The 18,562-nt window shown below is 46.4% G+C and overlaps 1 protein-coding gene across 2 annotated transcripts in view; it reads left to right on the top strand.

The window, feature by feature from the left end:
* The window catches only part of LOC309540480 (uncharacterized protein), a 33,241-nt gene extending 15,071 nt beyond the window's left edge, over positions 1-18,170 (top strand). For both annotated transcript variants that reach the window (XM_082237362.1, XM_082237361.1), the window contains exons 11-16: positions 1,652-1,874; positions 4,700-4,792; positions 10,391-10,492; positions 12,481-12,597; positions 13,923-13,983; positions 17,155-18,170. In XM_082237362.1, the coding sequence (XP_082093488.1) occupies positions 1,652-1,874; positions 4,700-4,792; positions 10,391-10,492; positions 12,481-12,597; positions 13,923-13,983; positions 17,155-17,711 (1,153 nt within the window). In that variant the 3' untranslated portion in view covers positions 17,712-18,170. The remainder of the gene's footprint in view (positions 1-1,651; positions 1,875-4,699; positions 4,793-10,390; positions 10,493-12,480; positions 12,598-13,922; positions 13,984-17,154) is intronic.
* The last annotated feature ends 392 nt before the right edge of the window (positions 18,171-18,562 follow it).

The raw sequence follows: 18,562 nt of genomic DNA, 5'->3' as shown, positions 1-18,562 counted from the left end.
ATTTATTAAGGTTTCAAAGAAAAGAATTACATGAATTAAAAAAAAGAAGAAAAGAAAGACAAAAGTAAAAATAAAAGAAAAAATACAAAATACAAAAAAAGATAAAAAACACTTAAAAAATACATCAGTCTTTCCATACCTTACATTCATTTCCTTGTTTCCCTGACCTCCTCACACCTCCCTTTTTTGTATTCCAATTCAGTTAGTTAATTCAGCAATTTCTTTCCCTCTTTGTTTTTATCTTAATCCTTTAACTTAATATATTATAACTTTGGTTTCTCACCTGTTAATAATCCATTTTTACATACACCTTTATAACATTGCTGCTGAAACCACTTAACTTCATTCTGACATCATTCTAACATTCATTAATTTTGCAATATTTCTGTAAATAATCTTTAAATTTCTTCCAATCTTCTTCCACCGACTCTTCTCCCTGGTCTTGGATTCTGCCAGTCATTTCCGCCAATTCCATGTAGTCCATTATGTGGAAGCATATTCTCTTAGCTGTAGTTCCCCTATCAGTATATATAGCAGAGCTTTCCAAACTTTTCCTGTTGGGGGCACACTTTTTAGACATGCATCATTTCGTGACGCAGTAATTCAGTTTTATTAGCAAACTGAAGGTTAAACTACCCCCTTTCCAGCTTTGGGAGGAGTTTGGGGAGCAGTCATGCCACACACTTGCACACTGCAGTCAACACAATGACATATCGTGACACACAGTTTGGAAAGCTCTGGTATACAGCAATTTGTTGACCTGCTACAGTAGTAAATATTAGGAGATGGCAGAGATCCTGTAGCCTGATATTCTGCTTTTCGGGGAGTGTGTATTTTTTTGTACATTCCTCTGTCACAAGAGGGCAAAGTCTTGTTCTCTGCTGCCCAGAGGCAGGGATGGGGCAGAAATTGAGTTCAATGTAGCTTAGACTGAGAGAATGATTCAAGGTCATGAAGTGAGCTTAACGGCCAAGTGGAGGTTTGCAGCTTCTATTTGGTTATTAGTTGTTTATTTATTAAAGTGTTATACACAGCAAAATTGTGAAAATAAAACCTCAAAGCGGTTTACAAAGCGGTTTACTAAAATGATAAAATTACCTGTTAAAAACAACTCTTAAAATCAGTCAAAAGATAAACTCAGCAATTGACTAAAAACGGATTGAAACTTTCATCAACTTTCTAAACATCTGCCTAAGCAACAATATTTTTAGCAGGTGCTGGAAAGAGTACAGTGAAGGTTCCTGCCTGATATCAACAGGCATGGAGTTCCAAAGATAGCGTTCTTACAATTGTAGAATGGGTATTACGTGGCAGGTGTAAAAATGCCAGTTCCAGCAATTGAAGTAGTCAGATACAGGGGGCTATAATTGGGGATATGAGAAAATGAGATCTCAAGTCGTTCAGGATTTATATACTAATCGTAACACCTTGAACTTGGTCTGGTAGTAAACTGGCAGGCAGTGCAGATCTCTGAGCACAGGGGCAATATGCTGACCAGACCTCCCCTCTGTCAGCCGTAACCCTTCAGCATCCTGCACTGACTGCAGCTTCTGGACCAAGAGCAAAGGAAGCCCCACATGGAAGTAACCCCTGTCACCACGAGGTCAGAAAGCGAGCGAGCGGCTGCCTTTATCCCCTCTGGTTCTTGCAGGGAATCCTGGAGGCTCGTACAGAGAGAGAAGGACATGCTGCAGGCTCGTACCCTGGAGCTAGAAGCAGCTCTGCACGCCAAGCAGGAGGAGGTGGGCAGCCGGCTGGACAGCCAGGAGCACATGCCCCAGGACGGGAGAGGTCGGCAGGGGCAGAGGACGGCAGCCGCGAAGACCAGGGAGGAGGAGCTGCAGAACATGGGTGCCCCAGGCCTCTCTGCCAAGGTGTGGGGCTGCTGGGGAGATGACACCCCGCTAAGTCTCTTGCCTTTTTCTTCCCTTTTGCTACTGCATGGGTGGGGAACTCCAGGGCAGTGGCGGATCTTGGGGGTCAGCAGTGCCCTGTGCAACTCCTAAATTTGGCACCCCCCCCAACTCTTGTGCTCCATGCAAAATCAGTTGCGGCGCCCTCTGCAGCGCCCCCAAGGCTTGGCACCCAGTGCAACAGAACTGGTAGCGCTCTCCTGAATCTGGCTCTGTGCAGGGAGACTTCTGGGGGGCTTGCTATCTAGCCACCAGGACTCTCTGCAAGCCAGGCCTCTCCTGGCCCCACTTCACAGCCTCTTGGAGACGGGAGGTCCAGCTTTTCATACCAAGTGGGCCTCAAGAAGGCTTTGACACAGAACCCTGCAGGCTCTTTCTCTGCCAGAGACATCACACCTCTTTCCCAAAGCCCAGCGCCTCCTTACCAGGCTTTGGGAAGGTAGCATTGGGGCTGGGGGAGGCGTCCAATGTTGCCAAGGGCCACCCCAAAAGGCCTCGAGGCCTGCATGCTGCCCTCAGGCCGCGTATTGGACCGCCCTGTCCTGAAGTGCTTTTGTCTAGCTGGAAATACGTCCTGGAGCTCTGACCCTGCCTTGTGCTTGAGTGTGCCAGCTGGGCAAAGGAATAATTTGCATCTGTTGCTCCACCCACTTTTGCTTCAGGCCCCGCCCACCACTGGCATGTGGTCCCCGGAAGGTTGCCCCACGGGAAGGCAGCCCTCCGGCCCTAAAGGCTTCCCTGTCCCTTTAGCCAGAGCCTGTCTTGTTGAAATCTGAATGGGTGAAGCTTTTCCGTTCTCTCTGGCCCCAGCCAGGCCAGGCCTTGAAGCAGACAGCTTCCCCCACAGAGCCCTTGGAGCTGTAGTTTCCCCACCACAGCGCTATAGTTTCCAGCACCCTAAACAAATACCGTTCCCAGAATTCTTTGAGGAGCTGTTTATGGCATGGATGTGACCAAGGAAAAGCTTCCTTTGCTTCTAAGTCATAGAACTGCAGAAATCCTTTAGGCCAGCCTGCAGCAAACTGTTAAGGGGTCAAGGAGCGCCATGTTTTGCTAGGAGTTGTCAGTAGCCCTCTCCTCCATTAATTTCTCCAGTCCTCCTTTACAGGCTGGCGGCCACCACTGCCTCATGTGGTAGGGAGTTCCATAGTTTAACTGTGTGCCATGTGAAGAAATGCTGCCTCCCTAATCCATCTTGAATCTTTTCCAACATTCAGCTTCATTGGATGCTCATGAGTTCCAGTATTATGAGAGAGGGAGGGAAACTGTCCTCTGTCCACTTTCTCCATGCCATGTATTAGTATTAGTATTAGTATTAGTATTAGTATTTATTTGTACCCCTCCCATCTGGCTGGGTTTCCCCAGCCACTCTGTGCGGCTTCCAACAAAGATGAAAAATACATTAAAATGTCACACATTAAAACTTCCCTGAACAGGGCTGCCTTCAGAGTACTGTGGAGTACTGTGTCCAGTTCTGGGCACCACAGTTCAAGAAGGACACTGACAAACTGGAACGTGTCCAGAGGAGGGCAACCAAAATGGTCAAAGGCCTGGAAACGATGCCTTATGAGGAACGGCTAAGGGAGCTGGGCATGTTTAGCCTGGAGAAGAGGAGGTTAAGGGGTGATATGATAGCCATGTTCAAATATATAAAAGGATGTCACATAGAGGAGGGAGAAAGGTTGTTTTCTGCTGCTCCAGAGAAGCGGACACGGAGCAATGGATCCAAACTACAAGAAAGAAGATTCCACCTAAACATTAGGAAGAACTTCCTGACAGTAAGAGCTGTTTGACAGTGGAATTTGCTGCCAAGGAGTGTGGTGGAGTCTCCTACTTTGGAGGTCTTTAAGCAGAGGCTTGACAACCATATGTCAGGAGTGCTCTGAGGGTGTTTCCTGCTTGGCAGGGGGTTGGACTCGATGGCCCTTGTGGTCTCTTCCAACTCTATGATTCTATGATTCTATGATTCAGATGTCTTCTAAAAGTCTGGTAGTTGTTCTTCTCTTTGACATCTGGTGGGAGGGCGTTCCACAGGGCGGACGCCACTACCGAGAAGGTCCTCTGCCTGGTTTCCTGTAACTTGGCTTCTCGCAGTGAGGGAACCGCCAGAAGGCCCTCAGAGCTGGACCTCAGCGTCCGGACAGAATGATGGGGGTGGAGACGCTCCTTCAGGTATACTGGGCCGAGGCCGTTTAGGGCTTTCAAGGTCAACACCAACACTTTGAATTGCGCTCAGAAATGTACTGGGAGCCAATGTAGGTCTTTAAGGACCGGTGTTATGTGGTCTCGACGGCCACTCCCAGTCACCAGTCTAGCTGCCACATTCTGGATTAGTTGTAGTTTCTGGGTCACCTTCAAAGGTAGCCCCACGTAGAGTGCATGGCAGTAGTCCCTAGGAACCTCTGCCATGTGGGGTCTTCCTCACCTTCAGGAAGGGGTCTCTCGCAGTCCCACCAGGAGATACCTGTGGGGACAGAAACTGGGACCTTCTGCTTGCAAGGCACACACGCTGCCGCTGAGCTGTGTCTCTTCCCTCACCTTTAGCCTCACTGCTAAGCCTGTGTGGGGGCCCCAGGTTGTCCTTGGGGGCTTTGGAAAGGCAGGTGCAGGGCAGGGCAGCTTGGGAGGGTTGCTGTGGCTGGCACAGCACCCAGTTGGGTTGCTGAAAACCCCAAGGCTTTACCTCCCACTTCCAGAAGCCGAGATCCGTGAAAGAGACGGGAGCTAGAACAGGGCCCTGCCGTCCTCCGGCCTCGCTGCCCACACAAGTCCATTTCCTCCCCCAGGAACAGAGTCAGGACTCGGAAGCGAAAGTCACCAGGAGCCCCCAGGGAGAGCAGGAGAGCCTGAGGCAGCAGCATCAGCTGGTGACCGAGCAGGTAGGCAGCAACATTACCTCTGTCATCGCTCCTCCTCACCTTTGCCTCTTCCTCCCTGACTCACCATGTTCTTCATGGCTCTTTGGAGAGCCAAGGAGGAGGGAAATGTCATCCTGGGAGCCTTCACAAGGTGTGTGTTTGTGTGTGTACTGATGCTCAAGAGCCTCTTTTGACTCATCTGCCCACCACTTCCTGTTCTGAAGTATGAGCATGAGTCCACTTGGTGCTATATTCATTGTTTTGTTTAGTCGTTTAGTCATGTCCGATTCTTTTTTATTTATTTATTTATTTTTTATTCAAAATTGTAACAAGGCATATTTTCAAAAAACATATCATCCTTGCCCCCCATTTTTCCTCCCTCCCCCCTCCCACACTAAACCCCCACCCCCCGACTTCCCTCAGCTCCAGTCTTTGGTTTCTCTAAGAATGCTGTTTTCTGCATGTTACAAAGTTGTATAGATCCTCAAGCTATTTAGCTGATTATTATCAATAAAAAGTTTGTGAATGTTTATTCAAAACCTGCCAAGGAGTCCAGTTGGCTTTGTTGCGTCTTCAGATACTTTGTAAAGGGTTCCCATTCATCCTTAAAGTCACAGTTATCCTTGTCCTGTAGCTTATATGTCAATTTTGCCAGTTCTGCATAGTCCAGCAATTTTTCTTGCCATGATTCTTTAGTTGGGGTTTCTTCAGTCTTCAATCCTTGTGCTACCAGAACTCTCGCGGCCATTGTCGCATACATGAAGATGTTTTTCAGCTTTTTTGGCAGGTCTTTCCCTACAATCCCCAACAAAAATGCCTCAGTTTTTTAAATCAAATGTTAAATGGAACATTTTCTTCAATTTGTTGTATATCATTTCCCAAATATTTTTGATTACCTTACAATCCCACCACATATGATAAAATGTCCCCTCCTTTTCCTTACACTTCCAACATATATTTGAACTAGTTGTGTCCGGCTCTTCGTGGCCCCATGGACCAGAGCACACCAGGCACTCCTGTCTTCCACTGCCTCCCGCAGTTTGGTCAAACTCATGCTGGTAGCTTCGAGAACACTGTCCAACCATTTCGTCCTCTGTCGTCCCCTTCTCCTTGTGCCCTCCATCTTTCCCAACATCAGGGTCTTTTCCAGGGAGTCTTCTCTTCTCATGAGGTGGCCAAAGTACTGGAGCCTCAGCTTCAGGATCTGTCCTTCCAGTGAGCATTCAGGGCTGATTTCCTTCAGAATGGATAGGTTTGATCTTCTTGCAGTCCATGGGACTCTCAAGAGTCTCCTCCAGCACCATAATTCAAAAGCATCCATTCTTCGGCGATCAGCCTTCTTTGTGGTCCAGCTCTCACTTCCGTACATCATATATTCATAGGGTTGTAGAGTTGTAGAGTTGCAAGGGACCCCAAGGGTCATCTAGCCCAACCCTCAGCTAAATATATGGTTTTGAACAACGCTTGTTTTCATTTTGGAACCCAGAGCAGCCTTTGCCTGCCTGACATCCTCTAACTGATGGGCATCGTAGTTCAAAGTGTGTTGAAGGCACCAGGTTGGGAAAGCTTGCTAGAAAGCTGCCCTGATATCGAATCACACTTTTGTTTTTTTGTTTTTTCAAAAGATATTTATTAAAGTTTTTAAAATATAACAATGAAAATGAAAAACAAAAAAACAAAATACAACATAAAAACAGTTAAAAAACAAATAATTTTCCATAACATATCTTCCTTACGCTTATTTCCCCAGACGTCCTCATACCTCCCTTCTTTGTATTCCACTTCAATTTGTTAGTTCAGCAAATCCTTACCATTAAGCTTTTACCCATTTGTAAACCTTTTTTTCGTATCTCCTAAAGCATTACAGCTGGAAACCCCTTAGTTTCTATCCAACATCCTTCTAACATTAATATTTCTGTAAGTAGTCTTTAAATTTCTTCCAGTCTTCTTTCACCAACTCTTCTCCCTGGTCTCGGATTCTGCCAGTCATTTCTGCCAATTCCATGTAGTCGATCACCTTCATCTGCCATTCTTCCAGAGTGGGTAAATATTGTGTCTTCCAATACTTTGCAGTGAGTATTCTTGCTGCTGTTGTAGCGTACATAAAAAAAGTTCTGTCCTTCTTTGGCACCAATTGGCCGACAATGCCCAGGAGAAAGGCCTCTGGTTTCTTCAGGAAGGTATATTTAAATACCTTTCGAATCACACTTTTGGTTCATCTGGCCCTGGACTGGCCACGCTGAGCGACAGTGGCTGTCTTGACTTTGAGGCCGGGGGAGACACTTCCTAGCCCTGTGTGGGGATACCAAGGATCAAACCCTGGACCTCCTGCATGCTCTGCAACCTCTGGTCTCCATCTGGAGCAGGGCTGTTATCTATTTAGAGCAGTGAAGTCGGGTCATTGTCCCCTGTCCCCCCGTGCATTTCACAGCTCTTCCTCAACCCCCGGCTTCAATTCATTTATGTTTATGTACACTATGCAACACATTGTTGGACTGCGGAACTCCCTCCCACAGGAGGCAGCAATGGCCACCAACTTGGATGGCTTTAACAGTGGTTTAGAAAAATTTATGGAGGAGGAGAGAGCTACTGATGGCTATTATCTACAATGGCCACATTCTGCCTCCGCGGTCAGAGGCAGAGATGCTTCTGAATACCAGTTGCTGAAAGCCTCAGGAGGGGAGAGGGCTCTTGTGGTGGACTAGGTGGACCACTGGCCTGATAAAAGAAACCCAGCTCTGGAAACGCAGTGAGTGCACGGGAAACCAGAGTGGGAACACATGGCCAGCATCCCTGGCCCCGTGATGCTGGGGAGCACTCTTCCGACAAATTCAGCAGGCATTCTCCCTTTTGACTTCCAGGCGTCTCTTGAAGACTTCCTTCTGCTGACAAGCCTGTGTCTGTCTTTAAAATGTCCTTGAGTAGCCAGACATTTCAATTATTGTGTTGCACTGCTTTTATTTTATTTTTTTAAAGATATTTATTAGAGTTTCCAATTTTTTACAAACAAAAAGAAAAAAACAAACATAAAAATATTAAAAACACATAAAATTCACAACTTATTTTCTCATAACTTATTTCCCCGACCTCTTCATACCTTCCCTTCTTGCATACCCAGTTTGAGTTGTTTATACAGCAAATCCTTATCTCAAAGCATTACAGTTTAAAAAGAAAAGAAAAGAAAGAAAAAAGAAACACCTTATTTTCTCTCCAACATCTTAAATTGTTATAACTTTAAATTCTTGCTTACAAAAAGAAAGTCATTTTATCATGATTACAGCCTGAAACCACTTAATTTCAATCCAACATCATTCAACATCCCTTAATTTTACAATATATTTGTAAATAGTCCTTAAATTTTTTCCAATCTTCTTCTGCCGACTCTTCTCCCTGGTCACGGATTCTGCCAGTCATTTCTGCCAGTCCCATACAGTCAAGTGTTGCACTGCTTTTAATGGGTGAGTGGGTGAGTGGGTGGGTGTTTATACAGTATTGCTGGCATTTTATGAGAAGGCACCAAATCAGTGCTTGTATAAGCAATCAAACAAACCAACAAACTTGGGGAAGGGCCATAGCTCAGTGGCAAAAGGGTCTGCTTGGCTAGTAGAAGGTGCTGAACTTATTTCCCTCTGCTACCTCCTGGCAGGGTTGGGAGAGACTCTTTGCCTGAAACCCTGGAGAGCCTCTGCCAACCTGTGTAGATGATGATAATAATAATAATAATAATAATAATAATAATAATAATAATAATAATAATAATAATATTGCCACTCTGGGCGGCTTCCAACAAATGATTTAAAATACATTAAAATACAAGCTAGATGGACCCGTGGTCTGACTCAAACACCTTCCAGTGTTGCTCAACCAAGCACAGCAGGGCAAGCGAGGCACAGGAACAGATTTAAATGGGGCGTCAGGCCTCAAAGGCCAGAGTCCAAAATTACCCATAAAGGTTAGGCATCCAACTGTCAAGGTGGTGTGAAATTCTACCCTCCGCTGCATTGGCTTAAGTGCATGCAGCAAAACGAATGTTTGAGCTGGCATGGGGCCAGGTGACGTGACATTGCACAGGCGCCAGGAATGCCCCTGGCAGGTTAAACTTCTCATCAGAGGAAACTTTGTTCCTGCACCAACAAAAGGAATCCTCTCCATGTGACTGACCTGGGGGCTGCTCCAGAAATACAGATTATGTAGCACTAATCCTGATTTGTTTGCAAAAAGGGTACAAGGCAGCTAGACTCTGCCTGGTCTTTACTGAGCATTCATTCTGATTTCTTTGTGAGGCAGTTATGTGAAAATGAGCCTCTGTCCTGAGATGCTTGTGGGGCGTTTATTACACACGTTCCTGTTCGTAATCTGTTCACCCCACACTTTTCAATGTGTTTCCACTGTCACTTTCCAAACCACAAAAAAGTCTGTGGTGTTGTTGCTGCTGTTTTTTCTTCTTCACAAAGTGAATTTGTTGTACTAGGGGCAGCAGAACAATTTTAATCAGCTTTAAAATTGCATACATAAAGTTGATTTATTTATTATGTTTATATTCATCTTTCTTCCAAGGAGCTCAGAGTGGCGTATGTGGCTGTGCCCACCTCCTCATTTAAGCCCCACTGCAGCCCTGTGAGGCTGGTTAGGCTGAGAGTGGGTGGCTGGCCCAAGGTCACACCCAGTGAGCTTCCTGGCTGAGACAGGATTTGAACCCTGGTCCTAGCCTGACACACTCACCACTGTGCCACATGGGCACTCAGTTTTAGCATGAGCTTAATTCGCTCCTGCAAAACAGCCCAGAAGCACCCAAAATATGTAATGCAAATTAGCAATGTTACTGTTTAGGGGGCTCTCCAGTCTTTGGGTGGGTGGGAGTATCCTGCAACATGTTACTGATGGTGCATCAGAATGAGGAAACCCCGACCAAAGAATAGTGGCAAGAGAAATTGATGAACTATGCAGAACTGGTGAAATTGACATGCAAATTGTGAGACAAGGACAACTGTGACTTCAAAGAAGAAAGGGAGCCTTTTACAAACTATTTAAAAAGACAACAAAATGAACTGGATTCCTTGGCAGGTTTTGAATAAACATACACAAATTTATTGAGGGTTAACATAGTAGACAGATAATATAAGGATGTATACAATTTTATAATATGCAGAAGTTAACATGGGTTGAGAAATCAGAGAGAGGAGCTGAGGGAAGTCTTAGTGGGGAGGGAGGGTTTGTTGGGGAGGTGGGAAATGGGGAAATAATGAAGAAGATTTGTTTTGATAATTTGTTATGTTGAAATTGCTAATAATAATATATATCTATATATCTATATCTATATCTATATCTATCTATCTATCTATCTATCTATCTATCTATCTATCTATCTATCTATCATCTATCTATATTACACACACACACACACACACACACACACACACACATATATATACACACACAGCATTCTGCTTTATTTGTTGCTCTGTGATGCTTCCCCAGCTGTTGCCAGGAAACTTGGAATATACCATGGCACAGCTCAAATATTGCATCTAACCCAGATTACCAAATTTTTCATAGCTGCTTTTGGGAATCCCTGCTGGCTAAGCTCAACCCTGCATCTGTTTTCTGCCCTTCTGACAGCTGAAGGAGCTTTTCAGGCAGCAGCAGGCAGGATACAAGAAGCATCCCGGAGGACCAAAGGAAGAAAGTTCAATGGCGCCTCTGAAGTCGCAAGGGATGCTGGTAAGAAGTCTTCCCTCCCTCCCTCCCTGGTGGGTTTCTTGTGGAGTAACACTGCAGTTGGGTGTTGAAAGTGACAGGAGTCCCAAAATTCCCCACATTTGTCAGAGGAATGGTGGGGAGAAAGAAAGAGATGAGGTTGGGGGCAGCCCTATATGGTGTCCTCCAGACATTACATAAGAACCTAAGGAGAGACCTGCTGGAAGATAGGAAGATTCAGAACAGAGAAAAGCAAGTCCTTCTTCACGCAGTGCAGAGTTAAACTGTGGAACTCACTCCTGCAGGAGGCAGGGATGGCTTTAGAAAAGGTTTGGACAAATTCATGGAGGAGGAGAAGGCTCCTGGTTCCTGGCCAGGATGGCCCTGGTCTGCCTTCACAATCAGAAGGAGCAATACTTCTGAATGCCAGTTGCTGGAAACTGCAGGAGGAGAGAGGACTGCTCCTGTGCTTGTGTGCTCCCCATTGGGGTATCTGATTGGCCACCATGAGAACAGGATGCTGGACTGAATGAGCCCTTAGCCTAATCCAGCTCACTGCTTCTGATGTTCCCATCCCAGCTGTAACACAATGAGCATCAGAAAAGGAATTGGCTTTCTGTGGTTCAACGACGTGCCCAAACCCTGCAAAACCCTTTTATTTGGGGGGAAGATGTTAGAATTCCTGCTCCATGGTTGCAGTCATGGGATTTTTGTCTATCACATGACGGTGCATGTTTTGACTCCACAGAGTGGGAAGTGACGGAGACAGGATATTTGTGTTACTGTGTTCCGTGAAGTGGGACTATTGTCCTTTGTTCTTTTTCTCTTTGCTGTCTGATGCTAGAGAGAGAGAGAGCCGTGTTGCAGTGCTCTGTGTGTGTTTATATGTAAATAAAGTAGATTAGCCAAAATGCTGAGTTGCTGAGGTCTGTTATGCATGAGCTGCGGAGATTCTGCGGATCCCTAAGTGTGCCGGTGTCGGTTGGCATTAGTCGCTGTGATTGTTCGGGCTGAAGAAAGCTTATGAAGCTCCCAAATGAAAGACCAAGAGGGAGAGAACATGCCAGTTGGGCATGTGTCTCTGCCAGGGTCCTACTCGAGTGTAGGCTGAACTCCTGACAGAAATGACTTGCCCCAGCACTGTATGGGGGGCACTTATTCTTTAAGGGCAATGGAAGCATCATTACATCACTCCCTCTGCCCCACTATTTTTAGAGCAGTGGAGAAGATACAGAAGGACCCTCCATCCAAATGTGCCTTTCCAGGGGAAACCCTTAAGTGTTGAAGGCAGGTGTGGACTATTGGCAAAACCTATTGGTGTTTTGCAACTTTCTGACTAGTTGCAGGACCTTAGCCAGACCTAGCAGAGTAAACGCAGAATCCACGGAAGCAATTGGCAACTTGGCTGCAGACAGGATAGACGAAGCAGAAGCCAGGAACTTGTAGTTAGGTGTTTATTATATACAGTGGACTATTTACAGGAACAGAACACGGATCTTTTGCTAGCTCTCTCTGACACGACTCACAACTTCTACACTGATACACAGAACTCTGAACCTCTGAACTAACACATTCCAGTTAGTAGGCCATTACATAATTATCACTCCTTTGAGAGAGCTTGACCAATCAGGGAGCTGTCTCCATGTCTCTGTTATCACCAGGCAGACTTACTCCTTCAGATTGCCTTCTGGCTGTCTGCCAAACCTTAATTGACTCTGTGTGAGTAGCTGCACGTACACAGTTTCCCAACATGGACAACCTAAGCCTCGCGGACAGCTTGTAACCCTTGGATGCCCTCTGTGTGCCCAGCTCACCAAACCTTAATGCTTCTGCCACCATCGCAATGGGAAACAGAGTAGCTGGCTGGAAGGGGGAACCCAACCCCAGAGCACAGAGCCTAGTGTGTGGTTCCTACACCTCTCTGGGTGCATGATGTCTGTGGTTGGGTTTCAGGGCATGGTGCCTCTGGAATTTCAAAGAGTTCTATAGCCTCTTCTTTGTGCTTCCTGCAGACTGTGGCCAAACCCATCAGGCTTCCTGAGGAAGGTCAGGCAGAACTTCAGGGTGTTCCCAGCACCAGTGGAGAAGCCCAGAGTCTACAGCAGCAGCTGAGAGAGAAAACGGAAATAGTAAGGAAGGAAGACTGCTGATGGGGGTGGCAGGAAAATGCCAGGGGTTCCTCCTGCTCACTCGGGGGCAGACCAGCCTGCCTCACCGCCTGAGGCAAAACAGGGAGGTGTTGCCCTGCGTGCACACCTTGTGCACCGCCTGCCCCCCCCACTGCTGCCTGCGCTAAAGCCTTGCTTCCCAGGGTCCTGAGGCTGTGGCCTCCAGTTCCCGGTGAGATCTCTCAAGGCCTCTGTGTGATCCCACAGGGCTCTCGAGAGATTTCTCCTTACCTCTGCTCACCGCAGAGCAGCTGCCTCGGTCCACCAAGTGGACGGGCCGGCACTGCTCCTGGTGCCACCCATTCAGAGAGGCCCCTTGACAAGTCCACCTTCTCGATCTGATGAAGCCGGCGTTTGGAAGGTTCGGGTCACATAAAAAGAAGTTCCCCAGGAATTATTTGGTGGATGCCGCGACTGCTAAACATGATGTATGCTGCTGATGTGGCAGCTCCCCTCCCCTATAATTCATTTCTTCTTCTTCTTCTTATAATAATATTTATTGAATTTTCACAAATTATATAAACATACTCACTACAGACAAACAAACACAAAAACAAACAAGTATTATTTCAAAACCTTATTTTCTTAAAACTTACTTCACCGACCTCCTCATACCTCCCCTTTCTGCATTCCAATTTCGAATTTAGTTCAGCAAATCCTCACCCTTAATTTTATCTAGTTATATTCTTTTCTTTTCTTTTAACTTAATCTTTACAGCTGTAGTCCACTTACTTTCTATAATCATAACATTTTAACACTCATTAATTTTACAATATCTCTTAAGATAGATTTAAAATTTCTTCCAGTCTTCTTCCGCCGTCTCTTTCCTCTGGTCTCGGATTCTGCCAGTCATTTCAGCCAGTTCCATGTAGTCAATCACCTTCATCTGCCATTCTTCCAGAGTGGGTAGATCTTGTATCTTCCAATACTTTGCAATGAGTATTCTTGCTGCTGTTGTGGCGTACATAAAAAATGTTCTATCTTTCCTTGACACCAATTGGCCGACAATGCCCAGGAGAAAGGCCTCTGGTTTCTTAGGGAAGGTACATTTAAGTACCTTTTTCATTTCATTATAAATCATTTCCCAGAAGTCCTTAATCTTTGGGCACGTCCACCAAAAGTGAAAGAAAGTACCTTCAGTTTCTTTACATTTCCAACATTTATTATCAGACAAGTGGTAAATTTTTGCAAGCTTGACTGGGGTCATGTATCACCTATAAATCATTTTCATAATATTTTCTTTTAAGGCATTACATGCCGCCCTATAATTCATTTCTCCCTTCCAGATCACCTCCATGGCCTCTGAGATCCAAGCTCTGAAGCAGAAGAATGAAGCCTTAATGAAAGGTAGGGGGGGTGATGGTGATGGTGATGATGATGATGATGAGGATGATAGGCACCTGGTTGTCCACTGTGAGAAGAGGGTGCTGCTGGACTCGGTAGGCCTTTGGCCTGCTGTAAGGTGTTAAGAGCACCTGTTTGGCATGCAGAAGGTGCCAGGCTCAGTCCCCGGCATCACCAGGTAGGACTGGGAAAGATTCCCCGGGTAGTGTAGACAAAACCCACTTTGACAGAATCCTCTTTTTTCCTTCCACATTATTTAAGAAGAAGTATTAATCACTTTTTTGCCGCAGCAACTCAAAGTGACTTACAGTATGTTAAGCAAAAAACACATACAATGCTACCTCGGATTACATACGCTTCAGGTTACATACGCTTCAGGTTGCAGAGTCCGCTAACCCAGAAATAGTACCTTGGGTTAAGAACTTCGCTTCAGGATGAGAACAGAAATCGTGGCGGCGCGGCAGCAGCAGGAGGCCCCATGAGCTAAAGTGGTGCTTCAGGTTAAGAACAGTTTCAGGTTAAGAACGGACCTCCGGAACGAATTAAGTACTTAGCCCGAGGTACCACTGTACATCCACTGAAAGCAGCACATATTGTAGCCTTATTAATCCATGGGTCGGAATAATTGTTGCACCCGAGCAGAGACAAAAGGAGCCAAACGACACCAAGGGGTTAATCCAGAGAAAGAGCGTTTTATTCTGCCATCCGGGGTGGCAGAGGCACCTGTGTGATTCAGTTCACAAAAGACAGGCCGCGCCGAAAACATTTTACAAGCAGGTTTTATCCTTTTTTCAAACCCCTTTTTTTCCTCTCCCCCTTCACAGATTCTTACATAGAAATGTTGCTTTTCGTTCTCTGGCTCTGTTCCCGGAAGTATGTTGCAAGTCAATGTACCAGGACAAGGTTAGCTTGGATCTGGGAAGCGAAAGCTTTACTGTTCTCAGCTCTGAGTTGTTACAGCGTTTTTGTTACAGAGAGGACTGCTTAGCTCATGCTTTTTGTCTTAGAGGAGAATGCAGTTTTTAAAATGCGTACTCCGAGGCCTGGCTGGGGGGGAGGATTCACAAACAGTTTTTAGGGCTTTCTGGGGTAACCCTAACTGTACCCCTCAATATATTTTTGAAACACCTACATTAAAAAACACATGCAAGAAGGCCATAGATAGTTATAAAGCTAAAGGCCTGACCAAAAAGGAATGTTTTCTGAAGATATATAAGGAAGGGTCAAGATGAGCCTCCCTGGGGAGAGTCTCCCACCCTTGGGAGGCCAACTCAGAAAAGGCCCTGTTCTTGTGTGGCTGCCCATGAAGGGTGGCTCATGCAGAGAAAAAGGCTTCAGATGACAATTGCAGGACCCAGGTCGGTTCCTGTGGAGAGAGGCGGTCCTTGAGGTATTGCGGTCCTGAGCTGCCAAAGGCTCTGTGGGTGAAAACCAGCTCTCTGAACTGAGCCCAGAAAAGAATCTACAGGAGTGTCAGGCAGAATTAGTGCAATGCGCTCAGACCTTCCGCTCCCAGTCAATAATATGGCTGCTGAATTTTTGCACCAGCTGTAGCTCCTGAACTGTTTTCAAAAAGAGGTCTGTACGGTGCATTGCAGTAATCTAATCTGCAGTGGCATAGCTAATTTATTATATTTGAGACTGTAAGCATTGTTTTTGTGTTACTGGTTCTTATGTTTCTGCTTGTTTGCTAAAAGCAAGGCTCACCAGCCCTTTTTGGACCGGTGGGCATTCTTAGGCGCCGGGTTCTGCCCAACTTTTTTGGGGGGGCCAGTGCATGTGCGTGGCGTCACACAGCGGGAGGAGGCAGTGGGGCCGGATGGGGCCCATTGCAGTCAAAGGGAGGCCCAACAGTGTCTGTTGCAGCCATGAGAAGGCCCAGTGTTGCCCACAGGAAGGCTGGTGGGGCCCGGACCCCTCCTTGAATTTTTTGGGAGCCCTCGGCCCACCCTAGATGGTGCCTCTGGTTGAGAAACTGCCATGGGTGCCCGTCCCAAAATGGCTACTGTGAGGGCATGGTGCAACACAAAATGGCTACCACATCTGAAAGAGCAGAAGAAGAGAAGCAGGGCAGGAGTGGTCCAGTCCATGGAAACGAGAACAGAAGAGAAGGAGGAAACAGTCCCACATCTATTACAGATCTTTGAGGGGAGCTTTACTGAGGCCTTTCACAAGCGCCTTAGGACATACTGCAGGGAGTGGGGTTGTGTTGGAGACCCCTGGCATAAGCTTTAATGGAGGGAGAGAGAGAGAGAGAGAGAGAGAGAGAGTTTATGCTGAAATAAATCTATTAGTCTTTAAGGGGCCACCTCACACCATGGTTGCATTTTCTTGCAAGGACTTCTTAGACTTTGGAGCAGGTGAAGTTGAACCATTGGTAGTTTTCCACCGATGCTTAAATGTTATCGAAGAACTTAAAAACCTAAGAAGAACTTAGCTGCTGGATCAGACCAAATGGGACCCATCTGGAACAGCATCTTGTTCTCAATGTGGCCAACCAGATGTGCCTTACAGTTTTATATAGGTATTAAAAAAACCCCAACTATTACTTGTGAAATACACTCAGAGTCGCAAAGTGATTTCATGCTCTTTATTCAGCTCATAGTGGTGAGGAGGAATGAATGAAAGTCCCCTCACAGTATCTGCTTTATATACACTATTTACACAATGGGCTGCACATGATTGGCTAATTCCGGAATTCTACTGTAAGCCAATCAGGTTGTGGATTCACTTCTATCTGGAGCAGGATTGGGTTGTTCCTGCCAACCAATCATACTGCTGCATTGTTCTAGGACCAATCAGACTGCTGCATTCTGAATCCTATTGTTCTAGGACCAATCAGACTGCTGCATTTTTGATCCTATTGTTCTAGGACCAATCAGACTGCTGCATTTTGGATCCTATTGTTCTAGGACCAATCAGACTGCTGCAGTTTGGATCCTATTGTTCTAGGACCAATCAGACTGCTGCATTCTGAATCCTATTGTTCTAGGACCAATCAGACTGCTGCATTTTGGATCCTATTGTTCTAGGACCAATCAGACTGCTGCAGTTTGGATCCTATTCAACTCAGTACATAACAACTTGCTGCCCTGGAATCTTTTGGAGCTGAAAGTAGGGGAGATAATATTTCTTTACTAAATCTCTGCTCCTGTTTCTCCACCCCCCAAACAGCCAAACTGAGGTTCCAGCAACAGATCCAAGAGATCTGCAGACTTTCGAAGCAAGGACCAGAAAGGAGCAGGGCTGAGTGTTTGGTTCCCCAGCTCTCCGCTAACCCGGACCAGGATGCGCAAAGCACTCATGGGTGCAACAGCCCTGTGCCTTCGCCCCAAAGGAACGAACTCACACCCTCCATTTGCGGCAGAGAGAACTGGCCTGCGGCTGCACCGGACGCTCAGCTCCACTCTGGTGCTGAAGAAGAGCAAAGCCGTGTTGCTTCTGACACGTGTGTTGCACATTTGTCAGTCACAAGCTCTGCTGCCCATGGAAATCTCCTCTCTGCATGGCCTCTCCCCTCGCCCCCAGGGTCCTCCAGCCCCACTGTGCCTTCTGTAATGCTGTCGTTGCCCCCCACAACTTCCCACCAAGGCGGCCAGGGCCACCTTGAGGGCGAAGGGACCCTGCTCAGCCCCCGGAGCTCAGCTCTTTTGTCCCCGAGGCCATTTGGGTCCCCAAGACCATGGTCCCCCTTTAAATTCAGAGGGAGCCCCGAACCTTCAGAGGACTGAACTGAAGGAGAGCTGGAGAAACTCTGCCATATTTGAACATTAGGAAATTCAATGGGAAGTTCACTTAGGTCAGGGATAGGCAACCTAAGGCCTGTGGGCCGGATGAGGCCCAATCGCCTTCTCAATCTGGCCCCCAGCAGTGTGTTTTTACATGACTAGAATGTGTCCTTTTATTTAAAATGCATCTCTGGGTTATTTGTGGGGTCTGCCTGGTGTTTTTACATGAGTAGAGTGTGTGCTTTTATTTAATATAGAAATAGAAATACTTTATTGTCACTGTACCACTTGTTTACGGTGAGACTAAACGAGCCCCTCCACAATCTCTCAGTCCTTCTTACACACTGTGTGTTGTCGTGTGACCACCAACCCTGAACATCAGCTGCAATGTTGCTGTTTTCCTTCCAGCAGCCTCACGGACCATGGGTAGAAACTGTTCTTTAACCTGTTGGTGCAGCTTATAATGATTCTATATCTCCTGCCCGAGAGCAGGAGATTGAAAAGGGTGTGAGTCATCCCTGAGAATGTTCCTTCTGAGGCAAGGTCTCCTGCGATGACATCTAGCAGACTCAGGGGACAGCCCATCATATCGTGTGCTGTCTTCACCACCCTCTGTAGGGACTTTCTTTCAATGGCTGTCAAACCAACATACAACACCGTAATACAGTATGAGAGAACTGTATTACAGTGCGTCTCTGGGCTATTTGTGGGGCATAGGGATTCTTTCATATATATTTTTTCAAAATATAGTCTGGCCCACCACATGGTCTGAGGGACGGTGGACCAGCTGAAAAAGGTTGCTGACTTCTGGCTTAGATCATCTGGGGAGAGTCTCTTTGCAGTACTGTGCCCTG

The sequence above is a fragment of the Podarcis vaucheri genome (assembly GCF_965113315.1).
Source record: "Podarcis vaucheri genome assembly, chromosome: 9".
Lineage (NCBI taxonomy): Eukaryota > Metazoa > Chordata > Lepidosauria > Squamata > Lacertidae > Podarcis > Podarcis vaucheri.
This window is presented reverse-complemented; position numbering and strand designations above follow the sequence as displayed.